Raw genomic sequence first — 17219 nt, forward strand, 5'->3', positions numbered from 1 at the left:
GACCTATGCTTCCTGGGTCACCCATGCCATTGTGATCTTCTCACAGTGATAAGGCAACCAAATGATAAAGATAACCCACCTCCCAACAATACACCCAACAGGGTCTGTGCTATGTACACCCACAGTATACATTATGTTTGTTCTTTAAACTAAGTTATAGACCAGATTTGAATATTTATTATATGAACAAGCAATTACTGATAATTAAAAATTGGAAAGTTCACTCAGTGAACTGTCAACTGATTCAGAGTCAGAGGAAAATGGTTGTTAAGGGTGTTCTTGTCTGCTGGATGGCTGAGCAATACAGTATTATCTAAGGTCTGAACATTAATTTTTAATATTAATTTCCATGTTTCTTGATATAAATCCACGTGGGTGGTAATTTTGCCTGGGTTATACGGCAAACCAGTGTGGTCACAAATCGTCAGCGTGCACAATAAAACAAGTAAAAATGAGCTAAATCGGGTGTCCTGTCTTATTTCGGTTATTATCAGTGAACCTGCTGAAACTTCGTCGAGGATTATTTCAGATCAAGCCAGATTCAGGTCGATTACTCTTCCCAATCGTTGTCACTCACTCCAGCCAAATGCGCCATGCACAGCAGTATGGAAACAGAAGTGGACTTAGCAACCGTGAGGAAGCGCTCAGTACTTACACATGTTAATTACAAAATTAATTTTCAAGGAGAATTATGGATCTAATCGAACTCAATTAGCATTAGAGCGCGGCTGTTCGTTTATCACAACAAATGCATCCATCCGCACACATGTCAAAGTAGCTTTGGTCTTACAATAACGACAATGTAGCGTTAATGAAAAATGGCTACCCTGGATCCGAAAATCTAATGACCTAATATCTGATATGTACCATATTTCAGAGGTCCGCGCTCTCCAGATTAAAATCGTGTGCTGTCCCGTAAATGATCAGTCTCGCACAATGTTGAACATCGTTGCGTTGGAGCTGCGAAACGTTTTACTCGTATTTGCTCATAAAACACAATATTTGCTGGCTCTTTTGCATGAATTAATTTTTGACGTAGTTGTTATTAGCTAGCACTGCTAGCAGCGACTAGCCGCTTGGCGGAACAGCCGTGTGCAGACGCAACGCAGTTTGGCGAAGTGGAGTGATGCTTGTGACCCACACAAGGGTACCCATGCAAAGTTGAGCTGCAAATTTAGGTAGATGAATGTGTGCAGTCGACTGAAACTTAAAGAAAAAATATATTTACTATCGTGTCAACAAAGTTTGGGGTAGTAATTTTTGGATGCACTATTTTGTGCAAACTTGCAGTAGCCTTAACGACCTCGCGAGCGAGATTCCAGAACAGGGCAGAAGCTAGCAAGTATTGGGTTATTAGCCTTCAAGGTAAATCAACAAGCAAAGAGCCAGACAGATTGGTAGTATTTGGATTCACTTTATGAACCTGGGGAACCTTTTCGGGGCTGGTTGAAGGCTTGTCTCGATGCTTAATTGTCCCCTGGCAGTATACGACCACTCGACACAAAGCTCAAGTTGCTGGTTAGCTAGCTAACCATAGCATTATCCATCTAGTTGAAGAGCTAGCTAGCAGCACTGCACAGCCTGCCTTCCGCCGACGTGCACTTCCCCCACTCTCCCTCCAGCCGGCTAGCCGCAGCGTTAGTCCGGTACATAAAATGAAGCGACCATCAGCGTTTTGGGAAGCTGTGTGGCTGTTTGGATTTTGCTGATGTATGAGGAGACGATATTGTTTTCGTGAGGTGAGCTGTTTTAATTATTGCCTCTTTTAACTTCTTGCAACAGACATATCTAAAGACACACAAACCCTGACCTTAGACCGGGTAATGTTAGCTCTGCTATCGGTAACATTTAGCTGTTAGCTTCAATCACATGGAGATGTCTACTTGCTGGAGAACGAGCTGTGTTACCTGTGAGCTAACTTTAGATTGGAATATGTTCTAGGTTGGCGGCGTCCAGGGTATGATCCACAGAGTAGCCGGTTGACAATTGTAGAAGTATATGTGCCTGTGCATGGGACTGGATATATGTTTAGTAGTTTTACCTCTTCGGGACACTTAGCTGCTACGTCACCATTGGCAGTTGTTAGCTTTTCCGTATCAGTCTATAGCTGGTGACATGGACACGGCTATTTGCTGGACGCAACCAACCCTTTGAAGTCGGTGTTTACATTGAGGAATAGTGCTTAGCTCTGCAGTTCTTCAACTATAAAATCTCAATAGCTTTCACCATGAAACTACAACAGCGAACAGCTGTTGTTGGATAACATTACAAAATAAGAACAAACGCGTTCACCGCCAAAGTTAATTTGTAACGTTAATACTTTTCATGTTAACTTAGCTAGCCAGGATGTTAAGACGTTAACTTGGCCATCATGTCATCACTTGCGCTCTGGACATTGCCAACTTAATTTTAGAGATAAAGCCTAGTTAGTATCTTCATTACCTCTGATATAACACCAGTTAGGTTTTGTATTACTTGGATTTGACGCTTGTTTGTTGTCGTCGAGAAGAGCGTGTGTTTCCAATGTTGCTACCACCGAAAACGTCCATTACGAAGATGTAACATTAACGTTAAATAGAGTAATTTTTTACCATCAGTTCTGTTGCACTTTGCAGTTTATACCTTCTTTAGACATCTCCTAAACAGCGTTATAATGTAGCGCCATGTGTTTTTGAGGTTGCATTAATAGAACGGGTATGTTTAATTTTATTTTTGAAGTGTTTGCTCGGTAGTAGCTGGACAAGCATTCATAACACTCTTAAATCATTTTGACAATGTCAATGCTAATGGCATTGATATTGGTTTAGTGTTATGATTCATTGCATTCTGATCTTCATTTGTGAAGAGCTGTGCTCCTGTCATTATAAACACGAGAAAAGCGCACCCGTCCTCGTACTAGGATCTGCTCCCAGCTGCCTCAGTGAGAATGAGCAGGGACCATTTCGAAATGTGTGTGTGATATCGTTAGCTCACAGGATGCTGTTCTTGCTACGAACGCACAGTTTTTGTTTAGTAACAGACGAAAACACTACGAGACTCCCAGCTGGATCTGTATTTCAAAGTCACTGTCATATTTAGCCATTGTCTTTTGAGCCCATTGGATCAGGGCATGCAACGTCGTATCACGGACGATTCTCTCGGTTACCTATTTTCTAACATTCACGACGATAATAACAAATAATAGTGAGGCAATCTATACCAAGTCAAATACACCATGCGAATCATGGCCGATCGGCGCCTTTTATCGTTTGTTCATTCCCTTTAACCGTTAAAAAACATGATTAAACTTCCTATTTTTGCACGGTGAAAGAAAAAAAAAAATGGTGAGCCCGTCCGGTCCTGCATTGTTTGTTTTACAGTATTTTTGTTAATGGCGTGAATCTCATAGCGGAACTATGATGCGAGCGACAACGGTTTTGCACGAAAGGAGTCCCGCTGCAACAGGAAGTTCTACACACGGAAGTTGTGTTTTCTTTGTGTATCCCGATTTATGGTTGTTTTATTTAAGAAAACACCATTTTAGTTTGATCATTTTGTGCCTTTTCACGCAGCAGGTTCACCGATTTGTATTATGTATTGCTGGGTAAAAAAATAACTTGAATTGTTAAAACGGATCCGATTGATCTGTCTACTGTAACCCTCGCGCTATTTTCATGAGTTTGCGAGAAAGCTCGATTGCATTAGTGCTAACGTAAGTCAGATTAACACAAGGAAATCATCTAAAGTGCGGACATAACAGCCATATGTAATTGATTGCATTGTTGGTTGTATGTCTCAATGTGAAAAGTGCTTTTTGATGGGTAGAGAGACCAGTGTATAGTATGGTTTTGCAAGAAAGATGGATTTTGGGGATTCCTTTTTTTTTTTTTTTTCTTAAATGATGATAAACATCTGGCGCCTAATGAACAATGCCATTTTATTTTTTGGTAAGTGGAGACTTTTATACTACTTTGCTGTGATTTTTTTTTTTGCGGCAGCAAACCTAAATCTCATGCATTTAGTATTTTTTTTAAATATCATTAACAGATCTATTCTCTTCATTCATTACACAGTGATAGCAAAGCAGATGTTAATGATATAACCATTAACAATTCTACTTCTGATTAACATTAGCAAATTGATTCCACCTATGTTTTTAAATCACAGATCTCTGTTAAGGAGGTCAGAATCAGTACGGGGGATGGACGAGCAGAAATCTAACTGCGAAGAGAATGACTCTGAACCAACAGGTAATGTGTTTTGTTTATGTGATTTTCACTTGATGTCATCCATTATAAATGTACACTATTCAACAGGAAGATGAATACTATCACATGTGCCTTTGCTCCTAAAGAGAAATGCACCTGGTTGACAAAGAAACAGTTTTTTCTTTTTCCCAAAACAGAGTTTTGTAACAGAATTTCATAGAGATGACAACAGTCGAGCACAACAAATTAGACTTTTTTTTTAAATTTCCGCATAGCAGAAAAGTCAATATAAGTTTGGTGAAAACAATTTCTTCTCATTTTTTAATGCAATGATTTCTTTAAATGGCTGTGTCCCTGCTTTTCTCCATTCTCTAGCTGATGACAATGCCCCTTCAAATCAGCTTGTCTCCTCTGAGGAGGAGTCCAGAGCCCTTCCTGCTGCTGAGGATGTGTCTGGTTCTACTGCAGCCTCTTCCAGCACACCTATGTAAGTTTTTCATTCAGATGGTAAATGATTTTATGCACACTGTTGTGCAAAAAGCTGCTTTTGCAACACCAGAAACTTAACTTCTACTTGTTTTATAAACAATTTTGTTTGTGGCTGTGCAGAGAAAGCGTTCGAGCCTGTGCGCTTTGTAACTGTGTGGAGCGGAGCCTGCATGGACAGCGGGAACTGAGACACTTTGGGCCATCTTCTGAGCGGCCGACCCTCAAGCCATCAGCCTCTCCACTGCCTCAGCCCGGGAATGATGACCTGTCTTCCATTGGATTTTCCGACTCCCCCTGTCTGGCGGCACTCTTTGACGACTCAGGTTTAACTCAAAACATTCTACTATTACGAGAAATACAGCACACAGATGTAGAAATGAAATTTGTTCAGGAATATTACTGATGTTTGGGTTTTCATTGAACAGGGGGTTGTTGGGTTCATCACTGGTGTGCGGTGTGGTCGGAGGGAGTTAAGCGGATGGAGAATGAGGAGCTGGAGAATGTGGATAAGGCCGTTATCTCAGGGACACAGCGGGTAAGTGCACTGTCAGTAGACTTGGTTTAGATGGTATTGTGTGAGAATATAGGTGTTAATGGAGGCTTTCCTCACAAATTCTTACTTGCTACCATTTGTTTCTTTCAGCTTTGCGAATACTGCAAAAGGCTGGGTGCAACCATTCGATGCCATGCTGAGGGCTGCTCGCGGTTCTACCACTTCCCCTGCTCGGCAGCCAGTGGATCCTTCCAGTCCATGAAGCAGTTGGTCCTCCTCTGTCCAGAGCACATAGAGAAGGCAGAGGAGTTGGGTAAGAAAAACGTCTTTGTCAGAATTATGATTTCATTGCTGCGGGCATACTGACAGTGTAAGGCCTGTGCTGTGAACACATTACAGAGATCATGACCAGCTAAATATAAGTGAAACCACTAAATGACAGTAATAAAACAAAGTTAAAAACAGAGTACATAGCATGCATAACATCAAGAAAAATATAACAGTTTAAAGGTACAGCAATGCGAGGCAAAGCATAAAAGTTTCAGCCCTGTATTATGAAAGTCACAGCGAGTTAAATGCTGACGTGAAGAAGTAAGTTTTTAGATGTCTTTTAAAAATACTTTGACTAGCATTGATAAACTTGGAGAGATTCAGACATTCGGCTATGATGCGTTTTTGTGATTTCCAATCCAGAAGAGAGTCCTTTCTCAGAGTGTGTCATGTTATGTGTGCCAGCAGCGTGAATCCCACAAGGAGTTAACTAAATAATACAAACATTGGTTGATGATTAAAGGTAACCATTAGCCAGGTGACTTTTTGCTGGCATGTTCATAAACGCGATCTGAAAAGGTCAGAGCATCGCCTGAACCTTCGTTCAGAAATTCACAGTTCCAGTTTCAGATCATTCTCTAGACAATCAGTCCAGGCCAACGGAGAGGTTACATCAGATGGTAGCTAATGTTACATGCTATCAACAACATTTTGCCGCTGTAGTTGCTAAGCTACTATCTTACGAGTTAGCTAATTTACCAACTGATCATGGATTTTTTGGTCAGGGTTTAATCAGTAGAGCATACTTGAAGATTTACATTTGTTTTCCTTTTCCATCATTCACAGCATTATAGAGTCTACAGTAGTGATTTGTTCAAAACGTTGTTTCTTTGTGTAAATAATTGTTTATTTTACATTTCAATTGTCGCATCATAGTCTCTAATAGTGATTTGTTCAAAACAATGCTGTCACCATTGCTGCTCAAGAAGAATCAATAAGAGTACCATTAAAGTACTGGATCACTAAGCATTATTGGTAAAATCTTAACAATACCCATCCCTACTACCAAGGCATTGAACATGGTTGTGCTCTTTGTTGTTATTCACTGTTGACTTTCATGTTGACCTAAGAAAACCTAAAAAATTAATGATGATAATGTTTTTGTTTTTCTAATATGAATTCATATGTTTTCTTCTTTTTTTTAACAGCAGGAGAGGAGGCTTGGTGTGCAGTGTGTGACTCAACGGGGGAGCTCTTGGACTTGCTGTTCTGTACGAGTTGTGGCCAACATTATCATGCGGCCTGTCTGGAGATCGGTGCCACGCCCATCCAGCGGGCAGGATGGCAGTGCCCAGAGTGTAAAGTGTGCCAGACTTGCAGGTGAGTCCAAGATCATGAATCAAACTGTACTTTATGCGAGTGATTTTTTGTGCCTAATGCTTTGCATGGTTTTTACATAGTTTTTAAGATATTTATCCTAATGTATTTTATTTCACATTTTAAGAGTTCTTGATTCTATTTTTCTCAGACAACCAGGAGATGACTCCAAAATGTTGGTATGCGATTCCTGTGATAAGGGCTACCACACCTTCTGTCTCCAGCCAGCCATGGACTCTCTTCCCTCTGACCCATGGAAATGCAGAGTAAGTCACATTTGTTATTCACTTCTGTACAACGAGATGGCCTTACCATGGAAACCTATTGTGAAAGCAAAATCACATGTATTTTTGAGACTGACTCTTCATGTCAGAAAATATTTTTATTTATCAGGGTATTTGAAAGAGCACTTTTAAAACATGTTTCTGATTAGTTTTACGGTTTTATCTCCATAATCTGTAATCAGAGGTGTCGTGTTTGTACGGAGTGTGGTGTCCGTGGACTGGTGCTGCCAGGTTCGGCCCAGTGGTTTGACAACTATGCTGTGTGTGAGGCCTGCCAGCGTCAACGCAGTTCTACGTGTGGGGTATGCAGCAAAGCTGCCAACCCATCTGTCACACTGCAATGCTGCAGCTTGTGCCACAGGTTAGTTTAATTCACAATCGCTATAGTGTTCATTGGAGGTAGCTGTCGTATATGGGCCTGTAGCTCATATTGTCATAAAATTTTTCTTGATGTTCTCTTTATTGTCTTAGGTGGGTGCACAGTGAGTGTGCTTTAGTGGCGGAGCTTACAGAAGCCAAGTGCATTTGCCTGCTTTGCAAGCAGCAGCAGCCTGTCACTCAACCATACACAGCAGAGACACAAACCAGAGAGGCATCTGAGGAGACTGAAGGACACATGGAGTTGGTGGAGATGACAATCCAAACGGATGCAGACATGGCGACAGAAGAGCACACAGACTTATCAGAGGTGACACCAGGACAGAGAGGCACATCAGAGAGGGGTCAGGCTGAAGCCACGACTGACAAAGAGACCCCCATGGACTTGGGTAAGTGTGAGGGGGATACAATGTAACACAAAGCCTATAAAGCATGCGAGTGATGAGTTTTATAAAAGACTAATCAGAGATTGTAACTTGTTTATGTCAAAGATTTTTCTTTGTAAGTTAAGTACTTTTGTATTAAGGGGTGGAGTCTGCAGTTGTTGCGCCAACAGACGTTGGAGAGAGGATCATGGAGGAAGAGCCAAAGGTAGCAACAGAGGAATTCTCCTCTGAGGCGCCTGTTGCTCCACCCGAGTCTATGGGTAAACACAGAACACACTGTAGACACACATTTTTGAAACTGAACACAAAGCAGTACTTAATTATTTGTATGATGGTGTACCGTAACTAATGACAGATTTAGAAATGTTCACACTAATAACCTTGCATTCCTTAATCTCAAATGTAGAATGTGCAACAGCAGAACAGGAGCCCTCTTGTCTACCTGCTGATGAAGAAGAGTCAGTCAGCCAGGTGACCCAAACCGCCCATTCCCAGGACCCCACAGCAGAGACACAGTCTAACAACCATAAAGCAGAACCACCGGTGTCACAGCAGGGCCCTGAAAAAATAAAGGTGGAGAAAGAGGAGAAGAAGGAGACCACCCCCTCAGTGGAACAAGAAGTGTCTGCAGACTTATTAAACAGTGTGTCTGATGGCATGCCAATCACAGAACCATTCAGTAAGGATCCACCAAAGTTACCAGCTTCTCCTTCCTCTATGGACAAAACAGAGCATTCGCCCATGGCTAAAAAGCAGGAAAGAAGTCCATGTCAGGACAACCGGTCTCCCTCTCCTCTTTCTTTATCAGTAGACACACAAGAGGCCCTCTCTGCTGGGGACATGGAAGGGAGGTTACCACATCACTCTGAGGAGGAGGATGAGGAAGAAGAAGAGGATGACGATACAATGAAAGGAGAAGAACACAATGTGGACGTGAAGCAGGAACTGCAGGAGCAAGAGATTAAGCCAGAATTGTTGCTGGACGAGATGTCCAATATGAGCCATGGAGATGAGAGCAGCAGTGGCTTTATGGGCTCTCCAGGAGAACCTGATCCTCAGCTCTCTATGGAACTTGGCTTTGTACCTGCTGGCCGGTCACACACGGATAACCTGCTCACTGAGACTGATGACTCGCTTCCCTTTGAACCCCTCAGAAGTGACAGAGAGAAGGTGAAACGCAGAGGATCCCCAGGCCGCTCACGGGTCAAACAGGTGAGGTCGCCATGCACAAGTCGGTCATTGAGTGTTAATGTTTGGAGAGCTGACATTTTACTTTTGACAATTGTTTCTAAGTTGTCATTTTCACATTCTCACAGCATGACCTGACATTGAAATGATTTTTCCTTGGTTTTTAGGGGCGAAGCAATAGTTTTCCTGGGAAACGAAGACCTCGTGGGGGTGGTGGTGGGAGAGGGCGTGGTGGGAGGTCACGCCTCAAAGCCATGGCCTCTTGCATCGATGCCTTCTTGGTATGCTGTGACTTAACACAACGTTATATTCTGTAGCTTTTAGAATATGGTCATAATCACTGTTGTCATCATTTGTCATTTAATTCGAAATTTTGGCAAAATGTTTGTAACTGTTTATCCCCACGTCCACAGCTGAGCATGACCTCAGACACTGGAATAAGTAAGGAGGAAGATGATGAGGAAGATGACACCATGCAGAACACAGTGGTTCTCTTCTCAAACACTGATAAATTTGTCCTTCTCCAGGTACAGCTATTGTTATAGTGTGACATTTTTAATTACCCTGAGGCATTTGCTGTCGGAGGAACCACAGTTGTCACTTTCAGATGCAACACAAATAGACTCTTTCTTCCCTCTCTCTTATTTTTCCTTCTCTCTCTCTGCTGTTTTAGGATATGTGTGTTGTGTGTGGCAGTTTTGGAAAAGGTCTGGAGGGGCAGTTGTTGGCTTGTGCTCAGTGTGCCCAGTGTTACCATCCTTATTGTGTGAACAGCAAAGTAAGCACAACTTTATCTATCACTTTTTTCCCCCTCCATCATTGTATTTTTTTTAATCTAAATAGATTAAACCTGATGTCTTTTGTAGATCACCAAGACAATGTTGCGTAAGGGCTGGCGCTGTTTGGAATGTATTGTGTGTGAGGTTTGTGGAAAGGCTTCAGACCCCTCCCGTCTGCTGCTGTGCGATGACTGTGATGTCAGCTATCACACCTACTGCTTGGACCCACCCCTGCACAATGTTCCCAAGGGTGGTTGGAAGTGCAAATGGTAAAAAAAATAAAACAAGAAAAATTCTAGAACACAATGCTTTGTTCATCCTTGTAGCTTTGAATGGGGTCAAATGGAAATGAACACATGTAAATTTGCATATTATGTAAAACACTCATGCCACAGCCCTGCATTAGCAATTCAGAGGCCCATCCTTCTGCCTCCAACAGAAAAAAATGTCACACCACTCACATCAACATCTGTGTTGTTTTTTTTTCTTGCATATTAGCTGTATAATTGTTACAGAGTACTTCACCACTTCTGTTCAGGTGTGTGTGCTGTGTGCAATGTGGTTCCAACACACCGGGGTTCCACTGTGAGTGGCAGAACAACTACACCCACTGTGGCCCCTGTGCCAGCCTCGTCACTTGTCCAGTATGCAGAGAGAATTTCATGGAGGAGGAGCTGCTGTTGCAGTGTCAGTACTGCGATCGGTGGGTGCTGCTCATTAGAACTACACATGCATACACAAGACACAGAAACTGAGGTTTTCATGAGACCGCAACTAATGAAGACAAGTGGGGAATGGATTATTTATGTACTTTCATATCATGAATTTTTCCATAACATCTTTGATTTGCTGTGTGATTTGTTATGAAACATATGCATATGAATGTATTTCTGCGTGCCTGTGCAGATGGGTCCATGCTGTCTGTGAAAGTCTGTACACAGAGGATGAGGTGGAACAAGCTTCTGATGAAGGCTTTGCATGCACATCCTGCACCCCATATGTTCCAAAACCTGTGGGTAAGTCTCAGAACAACCCTGTTTTAAAACTGAGGACAAGAAGACTAAGCTTTCAAAAATATACACAGAATATTCTTGTATGTGCTAATGACATTTCTTTTGCTTTCTCTACCTGCTTTTTGCCCTTATTCACAGTAGTAGAGTCAGCCATTATGGCTTCCATAAAGATCAAAGAGCCAGGTTAGTGGACTTTGCTTATTCAAACTTATTGTAACAAATGTCTTCTGTGTGGCCATCCTTTATTTGTTTTGTTGTAAGTCACTCAGGTTTGCATTTTCAACTTTACAGAACCCCAGTTCTACCGGTTGGAGGGTGTGTGGCTGACGGAGTCAGGTATGTCCCTGCTTCGCAGCATCTCCATGTCTCCCCTGCATAAGAGACGGCAGCGTCGCTCTCGTCTTGGCACTCTGTGTTGTGAAGGAGGTCCCGATGGAATCGATCTGAGGGAGGGCGAAGGCGATGGGGAAGAGGGAAAAGGTTGGCACACTCTCCATGTGTGAACAATTTTCAGTGGTGTTTTGGTCCTTTTTAAGACTTTGTGAAAATTTTGATGTTTTTCTGTAGGGGAGCCCATGGAATGTGAACCCAAGATGGAGAATGTGGGGAGCCCTGAGAGGGATGCAGGTGCAGAGGGAGCTGAAGGCATGGCTGACTGCGAGGGTCTCAAAGGAGGAGCAGAGGAGACAGAGGACAGCAAAAAAAGAAAGCGGAAACCTTATAGGCCTGGTAAATAACCCAGAATTTCACAAAGCAACCGATAACATCCACATAGATGTCTAAGAAATGCATAAAATATTTACTAATATTTTGCGCATAAATTGTATTAGGAATTGGAGGCTTCATGGTGCGACAAAGGAAGTGTCACACGCGGATGAAGAAAGAATTTTTTGCCCAGCTGGCTGGAGAGACTACATTAGATGGACAGCCAATAGAGAGAACAATTGATGATGGTAAGTAACAACAGATGGTTGAAATTTTCTTCATCCAATGATTATATATTATTTTGTTACTGTTGTAATTTAAGGAAACTGAATTTCACTGTTATATATGCAAAGGACCCCACCCTGATACGGATAACATAATGGATCCCAAACCAGTGGAGGGCGAGGAACAGGCCAAGAAACGTCGGGGCCGGAAGAAGAGCAAACTTGAGGACATGTTTCCAGCTTATCTCCAGGTTTGTGGTCTCTCTGCCTGATGCTTTACATGTTTTTAAAAACGTATGATATCCAGTGATATAATGTTAATATCTTAAATGTTTGTAATTAACTGCAGGAGGCTTTCTTTGGGAAGACACTAATAGACTTGAGTAAGAAAGCTGTGATGATACCACCAGGGCAGAGACCGGGCGCATGCCTTGTCCGACCTTCATTACCAGCGTCGTCAGGCCTCAAAACTACTGCCCCAGAGAGTAAGAACACAAACTTGACCTGTGACACATGAAAACTCTGTAAATGGTTTGTGACACTGGGTGTGGACAAGGTTAGTGCATGGTGTGTGACCTTTGTGCTTCTCTCACTAGCTGATTCCAAGGATCGTGCGATGAAAGATAATTTTCCTCTCAAGCAAGAAGGGGGTGAGGACCCCCAGGCTCAGGGAGAAGGTGCAGGTAGGTGTCTGTTTGGACATTGCTACTGATTTGATGTTATGGTCTTGAGATAGTTGCAGTTTGGTTTAAAATTACACATTTTTAGGAGTTTCTGCACCATCCTCATTGCTGAAGGACCAGGCGTCAACTGATCCTCATGACTCTGATGCAGAAAAAAGTGAAGGTACTCCCCTGAGATTATTCTTTGGTATATACAGTATGGCATATTAACTTTGCATTTGATATGCATTTGATTTAATACCTGATGTTAACATCATGCTTTACATGATGTTGTCCTGCCTTGATAGGTCTTCCGCAAGGGGTGGAGAGTCAGGATTCTGAGCAGTTCTTCAGGAAGGTTCTGGGAGTGTCAGATGGCTCCTCTCTGGGGGGCATGAAGCCCATATTGGAGGGCAGTAAGGGAGAACTCAATCGTAACGCTCTGCCACAGAGAGCTCTCCTCTCAGGTGTGTACAAGTGGAATACCTGCAGATGATCATATCATTACCTCTTTGAAGTTAAAACCATGTTTGTTGCACAATTGGGGACATGTGCGTATATGCAAGTAATGTTTAAGTGAAGTTTGGATTGGGACTCAAACATGGAAAATTGCTTGCAGGGTCCCTGCCCTCAGCTGGAATGATGGACGCCTTTCCTGGCCTCTCTCAGTCACCGTTCTTTGATATGCGGTAGGACCAATACTGAATTGCCTAGTGTATTTTATTTCCCAACAGATGTATGCAGTTCTGCAACTACTCATTCTGTAGATCAGAGTGTAAAAGCAGACGCTATTTAATTTTACTCTTCCAGTGTAGAGCCGACTCTGTTGACACATGTAAAGCCTTTGTTTTATGCAAGACGATACCCTCCTGTTTGATGTACAGGGACCGAGGAGGATTGTTCAGTCCAGATGGGGGTGAGGAGAGCCCCTGGGCCACTCCCTCTACTCCAGCAACCCCCTCTTCCCCACCGACCCCCACTGAGGCAGAGGGTGATGGGCTGTCCTACAACCAGCGCAGTCTCCAGCGCTGGGAGAAAGATGAGGAGCTGGGAGAACTCTCAACCATTTCCCCTGTTCTTTATGCCAATACCAACTTTCCCACTCTCAAACAGGACTACCCAGGTGAGTTTGGAAGAAATACCATACAAGCATTTACAAGCCATTGTTAGGACAAACAGTAATGCTTTTTTCAAAGTAAGTTTTACATCACTGTTAGATATTGAGCAGACGTTAAACATTTCTCCTTTCACAGACTGGGCTAGTCGATGTAAGCAAATCATGAAGATCTGGAGGAAGGTGTCAGCTGCTGACAAGGTTCCATATCTGGTAGGTTCTCTGTTTCTTGTTTGAAGAAAAAGTTTGATTTATATCAACTTTTGCAGTTCTGTTTAAAACAAATTTCTAAAATGTATTAAATTCTGCCAGGTTGTTTTAGTGCCGTGTTTGATCATATTCTCCCAAGTAGCATATGGTACCATTCTATGCAAAAGTTGAAAAAATGTCTAAACAGAGAAATACAGGAAACTTTTACATACATGCAATGTATGATGTTTCTGCAATTAACAGAAGATTTATTAATTATTAACTAATGTTTTTGGTGTCAAATTATGTAATACTCTTTTCTTAATGTCCAATTTCTTTTTGTAGCAAAAGGCCAAAGATAACCGAGCAGCTCAGAGGATCAACAAGGCGCAGAAGGTGAATTAAAGCATCATTGTCGTACGTTTCATTAGAGCTGTGGTGCAGATTGTTAATGTTTGTGTGTTCTCCTATTCTCACAGCAGGCAGAGAGTCAGGTGTGCAGACCAGTCAAGACAGAGGCAGGGCGTGTGAAGGGAGAACGGCCGAGTTTACACCTCCAGATCCCTCCACCTTCAGGCTCTACGTCAATCTCTTCCCAGCCCAGCTCTGCAGAAAGCCCATTTCCCTTCCCTCCAGATTCAGGGTCATCCTCTGTTTTTTTCTCAGATGGACCTGTTAAGACCCCAGGGTCAGCTGAAATCCGGACAGATCCCTTGGCCAAGTTTCCTCCTCAGTCACCCCATTCTCACTCCCACCCAGCCACACCCTTTTCCCATGCTGGGGCCAGCCCCTTGCAGGCCTCTTCCTCAGGTTATTCTGCTTCCGGCCCACAGGGTCCTCCTCAGGGACGGCCAGCCAGTCTTGGCCCCTTTGACATGCAACCAGGAACTCCTGGAACCCCCAGACGGGCTCAGCAGGTTGACCCTTACTTTAGATCACAGCTGCAGCAGCAACAGGGTCATCTACCACAGTCACAACATGGCTCTCAGGAGTCCCTAGGACCTCCAGAAAGTCCTCATTCAAGAGGTGCTGGGCTTGGGGAGTCGCCCATCTTCTCTCCACCCCACAACGCTCACTATGGAGACCCTTTCAGAAACCAGCAAGGGATGGGACGGCCAGAGTATGGTTCTTCCCCATCACCCTCTGCAGTGGCTTCCTCACCTGCAAGCACAGGGCAGTACAGGGCTGATATGAGTGCACCTTCTCCACGCCCTTCCACGGTTGGAAGACCTGACCTGTCCGCTGGCTCCCCTGCTGGGATGCTGGAGTCTGGAGACGGTTTATTCAAGGCACCTATGACGCCACGGATGCACCAAGGGGAGGGTGGGGCAGTTCATCCTGGAGCATCCCCTAGCCACCCCACTGAAGGCTACAGGCAGTCTCCCTCCCACCCTTTCTCTGACCCTTACACTCAGCCACCACTCACTCCCAGACCACAGTCAGGCGACAATGGTTCTCTTGGATCCCAGAGACACCCTGTAGGTCAACAGGAACCATGCCCTAGAGTGCCCTCAAGCCCACAGTCCCAGGGCAGCTCTCAGTCCCCACACACTCCAGGTGGGCTCTCCAATGATGCCTACTCTGTCCAGTCTCCTGTTACTCCTCGTTTTCAATCCCCAGACCCTTGTTCTCAGCCACCTTCAAGGCCTCAATCTAGAGACCCTTTTGCTACTATTCACAAACCCCCTCGTCCCTCGTCTGTTGCCCCAGAGGGAACTGCAAGTTACAAAAACTCACCTCATCCTAACCAGCCACCTACACCCCATCCCACCAATAGTTCCATGGGGGATCCCCTCTCTGGTAAACCGTCAGCACCCCCTACTTTCAGCCGCAGCCCAAACACGGGAGGCTTCCAAATAACCCAACAACAGAGTCAGATGTTACAGGGTCAGCTACAGCAACCACAGCCACAAACTCAGCAGACTATGGGGACAGACAGCTTCAGCTCCAGAGTGCCACCTCCTTCTGGATCTGAAGAACTATCGGCTGTCCGCCCTCCAGATGCACCTCATCAACCAGCTTTGCCGGGCACTCAAGAAATGCCTGACATGTCAGCAGTGCAGGACCCTGCATTAGTAGGCCTTAGCCCCTCTGAACTGGAGAAACACCGACAGGTATCAAAGTATTAGCCAGTGAACAGTCATTATTTGCACCTCCTAGGTATTTTGCTAATCAATCCTTTTTGTGCTTTTTAGCGCCAGAGACTGAGGGAATTCTTAATCAGACAGCAAATGCAGAGAAATTCCATTAGACAAGAGAAGGAGGCTGCAGCTGCTGCTGGCAGTGCATCCCCTGGCTGGTCTGGAGGAGAGATGGGAGCCTTTCAACAAGACAAGGCCCACAGAGCACCACCACCTTATCCACAGGTACACACCCTGAACAGCATGCCAAGAACCTTACAAATGTAACATCTTGACATCAACAGTGGGATGCAGCAATCAAGAAGATGCGTTTGTATGACCTGGGTACAATCATAGCAAGTACCTGCTCTGCTGAGGAGTTCATTAAAAAAAATAACAGAAATACAAAACTTAACTGACAGTTTCACCATTTTATAGCTGAGGCTGTACTTTATTTAGTTTGTACCAGTCAACAGGTGGAAGTGAGTAGGGTGGCTGTGGTCTCAGCAAGTAGACTAGATCGTCCACTAATCACAGGGCTGGCTGTTTCATTCCCGTCTGCTCCTGTCCACACACTGAAGTGACTTTGGGCAAGATAGAGCCCCAAATTGCTCTCAGTGCTCAGAACAGTCTTGTGTGGTAGATGCCATCAGTCTGTGTTGTCTATGTGAGTGTGAGAATGGGTGACTGAGAAAAGAATTGTAAAAAGTTCTGGATAAGAGCAGTGTATAAATGCAGCCATTTACCATTTGTTACAAATTAAAGAGTAGGTACATTTATCTGTTTTATGTGTTAATACTTTATTTAGGATCGTGTTGCTGCTACTACTGCTGGAGCTCAGGCTTCTGTGACAGGGAAGATACCCATGGCTGTTGGCGGCATGGAAGACAAGCTCATTCGCCCACCACTTACAGGAACCCCTGCCATCATGGATCCTAGTGCACTAAGGTAAGCACCTCTTTTGAATTAGATTCATTCATGTGAAATGATGAGGCTTGGTTACCCCTCCACAATTAGAATTTTTTTCCTCATTGCTTAAATAGCTTGTCTGTAGCTGCATACATACCCAAATAAAAACATTCCTAAATTAAAGATCCATTGTGTAGGATTTAGTAGCATCTTGCAGTGAGATTGCAGGTTGCAACCAACTTAACGCCCATTGTCTTACGGCCTTGGTGGCTGTGAAAAAAGCCAAAGAGGCCTCCTCTAGAGCATGTATTTGTTTTGTCCCTTCTGAGGTAGAACAATGGCAGTGCAGCATGGCAGGATCATGGAAGAGCACCTACTCTTTTTGTACATTTAAAGAGCTCATTTAAGGCAACGAAAACACAACTTATTCTTACTTTCAAATGATCATACAC

The 17219-nt window shown here is 43.7% G+C and overlaps 1 protein-coding gene across 5 annotated transcripts in view; it reads left to right on the plus strand.

Moving 5' to 3' along the window:
* Positions 1-843: 843 nt before the first annotated feature.
* kmt2d (lysine (K)-specific methyltransferase 2D) overlaps positions 844-17219 on the plus strand; it is a 33061-nt gene continuing 16685 nt past the window's right edge. Inside the window, exons 1-34 of one of the 5 annotated variants that reach the window (XM_076741911.1) lie at positions 844-1739; positions 4147-4229; positions 4563-4674; positions 4797-4999; positions 5102-5211; positions 5320-5482; positions 6648-6819; positions 6968-7082; positions 7283-7461; positions 7572-7867; positions 8005-8124; positions 8271-9076; positions 9220-9333; positions 9466-9579; positions 9726-9830; positions 9919-10100; positions 10370-10534; positions 10738-10847; positions 10983-11027; positions 11136-11324; positions 11412-11573; positions 11675-11797; positions 11903-12024; positions 12123-12258; positions 12370-12456; positions 12542-12619; positions 12744-12902; positions 13055-13124; positions 13320-13558; positions 13689-13762; positions 14084-14134; positions 14218-15852; positions 15934-16104; positions 16667-16806. In XM_076741911.1, the coding sequence (XP_076598026.1) occupies positions 4181-4229; positions 4563-4674; positions 4797-4999; positions 5102-5211; positions 5320-5482; positions 6648-6819; positions 6968-7082; positions 7283-7461; positions 7572-7867; positions 8005-8124; positions 8271-9076; positions 9220-9333; positions 9466-9579; positions 9726-9830; positions 9919-10100; positions 10370-10534; positions 10738-10847; positions 10983-11027; positions 11136-11324; positions 11412-11573; positions 11675-11797; positions 11903-12024; positions 12123-12258; positions 12370-12456; positions 12542-12619; positions 12744-12902; positions 13055-13124; positions 13320-13558; positions 13689-13762; positions 14084-14134; positions 14218-15852; positions 15934-16104; positions 16667-16806 (6596 nt within the window). In that variant the 5' untranslated portion in view covers positions 844-1739; positions 4147-4180. Of the gene's footprint in view, positions 1740-3510; positions 3927-4146; positions 4230-4562; positions 4675-4796; positions 5000-5101; positions 5212-5319; positions 5483-6647; positions 6820-6967; positions 7083-7282; positions 7462-7571; positions 7868-8004; positions 8125-8270; positions 9077-9219; positions 9334-9465; positions 9580-9725; positions 9831-9918; positions 10101-10369; positions 10535-10737; positions 10848-10982; positions 11028-11135; positions 11325-11411; positions 11574-11674; positions 11798-11902; positions 12025-12122; positions 12259-12369; positions 12457-12541; positions 12620-12743; positions 12903-13054; positions 13125-13319; positions 13559-13688; positions 13763-14083; positions 14135-14217; positions 15853-15933; positions 16105-16666; positions 16807-17219 lie in introns of those variants that run through there. The other 4 variants (XM_076741914.1, XM_076741913.1, XM_076741915.1 and 1 more) reach the window with 4 other exon arrangements.

This window comes from Chaetodon auriga, chromosome 10 (genome assembly GCF_051107435.1).
Source record: "Chaetodon auriga isolate fChaAug3 chromosome 10, fChaAug3.hap1, whole genome shotgun sequence".
NCBI classification, from domain to species: Eukaryota; Metazoa; Chordata; class Actinopteri; order Chaetodontiformes; family Chaetodontidae; genus Chaetodon; species Chaetodon auriga.